The sequence below is a fragment of the Cannabis sativa genome, chromosome 1 (assembly GCF_029168945.1).
Source record: "Cannabis sativa cultivar Pink pepper isolate KNU-18-1 chromosome 1, ASM2916894v1, whole genome shotgun sequence".
In the NCBI taxonomy this organism is placed as follows: Eukaryota; Viridiplantae; Streptophyta; class Magnoliopsida; order Rosales; family Cannabaceae; genus Cannabis; species Cannabis sativa.
Window position 1 is genome coordinate 68,971,461 of NC_083601.1, and position 6,792 is coordinate 68,978,252.

General features: G+C 33.2%; 1 protein-coding gene and 1 long non-coding RNA gene across 2 annotated transcripts; both read left to right on the forward strand.

The window, feature by feature from the left end:
- The first annotated feature begins 484 nt into the window (after positions 1–484).
- Positions 485–1,058, forward strand: LOC115706672 (uncharacterized). The gene is made up of 2 exons (XR_004009619.2): positions 485–629; positions 809–1,058. It is a non-coding gene; the product is annotated as an uncharacterized LOC115706672 (long non-coding RNA).
- A 410-nt stretch (positions 1,059–1,468) lies between these two features.
- Positions 1,469–5,300, forward strand: LOC115706629 (TOM1-like protein 9). Its single transcript, XM_061108717.1, has 5 exons — positions 1,469–2,030; positions 2,144–2,226; positions 2,455–2,508; positions 3,334–4,146; positions 5,006–5,300. Exons 2-4 carry the CDS (start codon positions 2,164–2,166, stop codon positions 3,682–3,684), a joined length of 468 nt encoding a protein of 155 aa, XP_060964700.1. The 5' UTR covers positions 1,469–2,030; positions 2,144–2,163; the 3' UTR covers positions 3,685–4,146; positions 5,006–5,300.
- The last annotated feature ends 1,492 nt before the right edge of the window (positions 5,301–6,792 follow it).

Consider the following 6,792-nt stretch of genomic DNA (forward strand, 5'->3'; position numbering starts at 1 on the left):
AAACATAATTGTTACCAAACGGCACCATAGTGTATAAATTTTATTGGCACAACTAAAGTGACGATCTAATATTTCTTATTTATTGTTGAAGTGTACAAATAAATTCATATTTATATTTATAATTGATAATTTATAGTTTATAGTTTCAACTCAAAAATAAGTGCTACACAACTAAGTATAAAGAATATAATACTAATTTTTATTTCAGATATATATACTTAATTGCTACTATTTTTAAAAATTATAAGTTATGATACTCTAATTTTTTTAGTAATTAATTACATTTGTCATTTAAAAATAAAGCATATTATATTTTTTTTAAATAATGTCACTCAATTTATTTTTTGTTAAAAAAATATTTTTTAAAATAAATTACATTTAATTAATTTTGGTAGGCTAATAATAATAATAATAATAATAATAATAATAATAATAATAAAGAGTATATACAGCTGTATCAACCCTAAACTGCTCAACATACTCGCATTCTTAGTCGACAACTTCTCATTCTTTTGCCTAATTAAACTCTAAACAGCCTAAAAGAGCCATTCAGTTTGGTACAAGAATTGCAAGGGAATCAAATCGAAAGAACTTTGGAAGTAACCGTGCAGCAAACCAAGCATCTGCAGGTAGTGTAGTGATTCATGCGAAAACTGTATTGAATTAATTCCATCCTATGGTGAATCAAATTCAACAGATTTCTCGCGTAAAAAAAAAAATTCAACAGATTTCTTTCCTTTTCTGTTCATCATTTTGCTCAATTTGGGGCAATTTTTGTTACGCCTTTGGCTATGGGTGGTGAGGACAGGTGTTTGCCAAAGTGGATGACCTGCAGCTGCTTGTTTTGTAATGAACCTGGTCTGTCTTCAAGTTTTGATCCAGTGTTTGATGGCAAAGCTTTGTTTTCCACCACAAGCTTGTTTTACATTAGTGAGAAATTAGTGTCAGTAGACATTGTGCTGGTAATAAATTTTTACACAAAATGGGTATTTTGCAATTTTTGACATTATGTTCATCTGTTTATTTTTATACTTTTATTAAATTCTTAATTGGTGTTTTTTTTTTGTCTAAAGAAGTTGTACTGTTTACATGGGCATTAGAGGGATTATCTATGTCATATGCCATAAAATAAACAAAAGAACCGCATTATCTGCTCAAAAAAAAAAAAAAAAACTCTAAACAGCCTAAATCTGCCTCTCATGTATCAACCCTAAACCTAAAATCGATCTCAGTCTCTCCCTCTCGTTCTGCTCTGTTCGACTTCGGCGAAGAACGGCAGCTCAGGCAGTGCTCGTTCTGCTCTGTTCGACTTCGGCGAAGAACGGCAGCACGAAATATGGGGAGTACGACCGAAACCTATATCTCTCAATGGGCAAAGGTTTGATTTTTTTCTTCACAATTTTTTTACTCTTTCCTCTAATTATTGTGTTGATTCTTCACTTCTTGGAGCATGTAATTTATTTCTACAATTCTAGAAACTAAAACATCTGCTAATGAGAGGCGACAAGGCTTTATTAGGCATTGTGGTGAAGCACCTGCTAGGCGCATCTTACCTGGAATTGGGTTACACTTGAATGCTATTGCAACAACCTCAAAGGATTGCAAAATTACTAAGAATGTGTCTTCTGGAATACATATAAGGTTGCCTGGTTCCACTGTCTCCATACATTCTCCGATGGATGATCAAGAGGGTCTTGATAAAGCCTTGATTCCGGTTTCTTCAGAAATGGACATCAATGAAAATGGGGTCCAGCTTCTAGAAGATCCTTCTGATCAAGCACCAGGATCAATAACTAATGAAGAATTCAATCAAAATAGCCCCAAGAAAAAGAGGCAAGTCTTACGGCTGGGAGTGGTGGGGAGAGTTCTTCTATATCGGATAATAATAAGCAACCTAGAACGGTAACGACAGTGGCGGTGGCTACGGCCGCTGGGGTTGATAGTCCGACAACCGCCGTAATAGAGGCTGTGCCTTGAAAATCCATTGATACTTTTGGACAAAGAACATCTATATACCGTGGTGTAACCAGGTCATTTTCTCATATATATATATGCAGGCTTACTTTTTTTTTTCCCTTTCTCTCTCTCTTATTATTTTTCTTGTTATTAAATTTTAAACATTTGGTTTTGGAATTTTTTTCAGACATAGATGGACAGGTAGATATGAGGCTCATCTATGGGATAATAGTTGCAGAAGAGAAGGACAAACTCGCAAGGGAAGACAAGGTAGAGTTTTATGTAAATATGTATAAATCTATAAACTCACTTGATTTTCAATTACGAAAAACGATTTTATATCAAATATATAAACTAATTGTGATTCTTTTTTTTCCCTTTCTGATGTGGCTCTTATTCTCCTCAATCTTCCTATATATATATATATATATATGATCATCTTCTTGGTTTGGGGCTTGATCATGTCATCATTATCATTATAATGATAACCCTCTGCAGTTTACTTGGGTAAGCACTAAATTAATAACAAGTTATTTCTTCATCAAAATATCAGTAAGTTTTTATTTGTTTCTTTCTCAGTCTGGTTTCTAGTTTTGTTTAAATATATGATTCAGATTTAAATATTTATTTTTATCTCTGTTCATGTTATTTCTAATTTAGAAGATTGTAAATTCATTAGCCCAAGAAAGAACAACTATACAGATTCGAAAACGAAGATAATTAATCCATGTCAATTCTATATTTCCTAGTTGGTTTCAATGCATATTGTTTTAGTGAAATAGTATAGAAATTTATTCAAACCTGTTTGTGTGTACTGACTCCTTGTATCCTTTTTGAAATTCTTTGAAACACCTCACCAGTTGAAACACATGAATGAATTTTTTAATTAACAATCTAATCAATGCAAGATTATAATGTCAATCATGATATATATTAAATATCATTTAGCTCATACCTTAACAACTATGGCACTGAATTGCTCAGATTTGTTGAGACTGTTGAGGCAAATTAAGTTTCTTTTGAGAGAAAAAAAATACAGTGAATATTGTTAACTGTGAATAGAGTAATGAAAAAAAATGATATAAAAATTAATGTATGTACACGGTATATATTTAAAATCAAATTCAAATTTTAATTTTTGAAATACTTATTTGTAATTTTGTTATTTTTTAACCTTGTTTTGTGGGATACTTATCATTTTGGAAATTTAAATTTAAATTACTGTGTATACGGATTGTTTGTTGTATATACGTTTCTTTCTTTTTTTTTTAATTTTTTATTTTTGGATAAACTAAATTCAATATTCTTAAAATTTTTGTTGTATATACGAGCAATCCTTTGTCAGCAATCAGTAACCTTGTTGCTCCAACAAATCAGATTTGTTTACATCCTCAGCCATGTCATGGAGGACAGTATATGGTCACGCAACTGCAGCCAATGCAAGCAGACCATAGAATATCAGCTGATTCTGGTTTCTATGGTCAGCAAATGGCTGGTTATTGTGGCCACGGTCAGCAGCAAGGGTCACAATACCTTGAACAGCGACTTTATGGTCTCTCTGTTAGAGATAATGGGATACACAACTCATGCCCGGTATCTACTTCATCATATGTGCCACCTAGCAAGTCTTTCAAGCCAGAAGATAAACTGTTCGACGATCTTGTTGACATAGCCAAATTTAAGTCTTCCGTTACTAAATCCCCATCCAGCAGAGCTGGTAGCATGTGACATCGTTAATGGTTTTGCACTGTTTCTGTGTTTTAAATACTCTGAAATTTCTCTTCTACTTTTCATTATTTGGTAATCTTCCAATCCACATGCTACCCTGTTTCGGCACAAAATTGTGCTGTAAAGAAAACATGAGAAAAAGGGTAATGATTGTAGTTCGACATTTGGATTATATATATATACTTTATTTTTTAAAAACTAAATTGAGCTTGTTTGCTGCTCTTGTATAATGGTTTTCAAATAGTCATATAGTATAATGGTTTTCTTGTGGTTGTATTAGGTCTTTGACTCTTTGTTGGGCATATTTTGTATCTGTAAGGCTGTTTGAACTGAATTGAGCTTGTTTGCTGGTATTGTGGCTAATAATCTTACAGAGCAAGCACATTCCTTATTGTGAAAAAGGAAAATGGTGGCTGCAATGGTTGAACACATTTCATCCAAATCATGGGCATTCAGTTTCAGGTACTTGTCACAAAACTCAGTTTTGTTAAGCTCTCGTGTATTCTGTTCCGAAAGCAGGGCAACCTCAAGCAACGAGGTTGAGACTGTTTATGGCAGTATAAATACTTGAAAATATGTGTTTTAACATTATTTGATCATGCATCAGTTGTAGGCTTTGGTAACAGTTGCTCATTTAAGTTTTGTGTTTCATTTTCCTCTTTTGGTTCTGCTGCAATTTAATATGGAATGAAGTTTATCCTCTTTCTCTAATTATTTTGATGCAAATATTGGTTACATTACTTGTATCTAATCAATTTTGGAGATAAGTTTTAAGTTTGTGGCTTATATTTTGTACTTCTTAATTCTGTAAAATGGCTAAGGTTATCTCATGTTGTGGTTTATAGTCCATTGAAAACTCTACTTTTGTTGGTTTTCTCCAAACTGTTGTTAACTCCCATATATGGCTGGTCTCCTCCTATAATATTAAAGCCTCACTGTTTAATATTTTTTTTTGTTCTGTTATTAATCTAATTAACCAATGAGTTTAATTTTATGTTAGTTTTCATTATATCTCATTCTTTTGCTATTTTAAATGCTGGAACTTTAAGATTTCCCTATTTAAAAAAAAAAAGGGTGGTGTTTGCTAATGCTCTTAGAAGCACTAGTGCAACACTTGCCATTGAATCTGCAATCCATGGAGACTCTTTAATATTCTAGAACTCTTGCTTTGTTAAATGCATTTGATGATCTAGATTAGACATATAGTATGTTATACATTACCTGGTGTCTTTTAATAGCCTAGTCAGTTTCAGGTGTCTTTTATCAGCCTATTGCCAGTCAGCTGTTTTTTGTGACATGTTTTGTGGTTCATCTTATTCAGGTGCTCTTATCTGGTGTAGTAATTTTAGAAGTTGCTATCTCGAAGGATTTACTTGTTTACTTTCTATCTAGAAGTTGCTATTTGCAAGGATTTACTTGATATCTGGTTTAGGTGTTTACCTTCACAACCCGACAACCCTGCAGCCGTATACCCTTCATGATCTGGTCAATTGGTGTTGTGAGAGTCCACGCATCACAAGAGGGCTCAATATATTGTATAGCAAATATAAAATGTTTGGGGAAGTACTAATAGATTGGTCGATCGGATATAAGCCAACATCCAAGATTGATCAATTAGATTTTTATAGATTTGTGTATGTTATATATTTTAAATTATGTTAGAGATTTTGTATTATCAACAATTTACTAGTTCAATTGTATATATATATATATAAGTTATTAATTCCATTAAAATGAGTTTTGCTATTTTAATTATTCTATAAATATTTAGTTAGAAATTCTACATTAATGGAATAATTAAAATTAAATATTAAATATAAATTTGGTTGGAAAATCACATATAATTTAATTTAAATTTATTTTGCAACAAAATTTCAGTAGCAAAATTATTATATTTTTAAGTACTAAAGTTGTATTTGTTACCAATTTTAAAGTGATTTGCTACCAAAATGTAGTAGCAAAAAAGTTTTAGTAGTCTTTCAAAGTAATTATTTTGCTACTAGATTAGATATTTTTTGCTACAAAAATATTAGTAGCAAATTTGCTACAAATTGTCTTGGTAGCAAAAAACTTTCAGCAACGGAGTATTAGTTACGAAGTAGCCACCAAAAAAAGTTAGTAGCAAAAAGTTTAATAGCTACCAAATAGGCATTATTTGCTACCAAATTTTTTGTAGCTGAATATTCTTTTTTTTGTAGTGGATGGATTTCGTGGTTGGATTACCTAGAACCATGGGTTTGTTCGATTCCATCTTGGTTGTGGTGGATCGATTCACGAAATCTGCTCATTTTCTACCTGTTAGAACAACCTTTTCAGTGGATCAGTTGGCAGAATTGTATGTTAGAGAGATTGTAAGACTTCACGGGGTACCGAAGTCTATAGTTTCGGATAGAAATCCGAAGTTCACCTCCAAGTTTTGGCAGAGTTTGCAACGAGCAATGGGTACAAAACTGAAATTCAGTACAACATTCCATCCTCAGACAGACGATCAGTCCGAAAGGACAATTCAGATATTGGAGGACATGTTACGAGCCTGTGTTATGGATTTTGAAGGCTCTTGGAATAAATATCTACCGTTGATAGAATTTTCTTACAACAACAGTGATCAGAGTACGATATGGATGGCTCCCTACGAACTGTTATACGGTAGGAAGTGTAGATCTCCCATCCACTGGGATGAGACAGGAGAGAGGAAATACTTAGGTTCAGAGTCAGTGCAGCGGACTAATGAGGCAATTGAGAAAATAAAAGCTAGAATGCTTGCCTCACAGAGTAGACAGAAAAGTTATGCAAATCCGAAACGCAGAGATGTTAAGTTCCGAGTAGGAGACCATGTATTTTTACGGGTATCTCCAATGAAGGGGATCAAACGTTTCGGGGAAAAGAGGCAAGTTATGCCCTAGGTTTACAGGACCTTTCGAGATTCTCGAGAAGATAGCTCAAGTGGCATACCGGTTAGCGTTGCCTCCAGCTTTAGCAGCAATTCACTACGTATTCCATGTCTCTATGTTGAGAAAATACGTTTCAGATCCCTCTCATATACTCAGTTATGAGAGCCTTGAATTACAGCCAGATATGTCTTACGAAGAACAGCGAGTGCAGATCCTG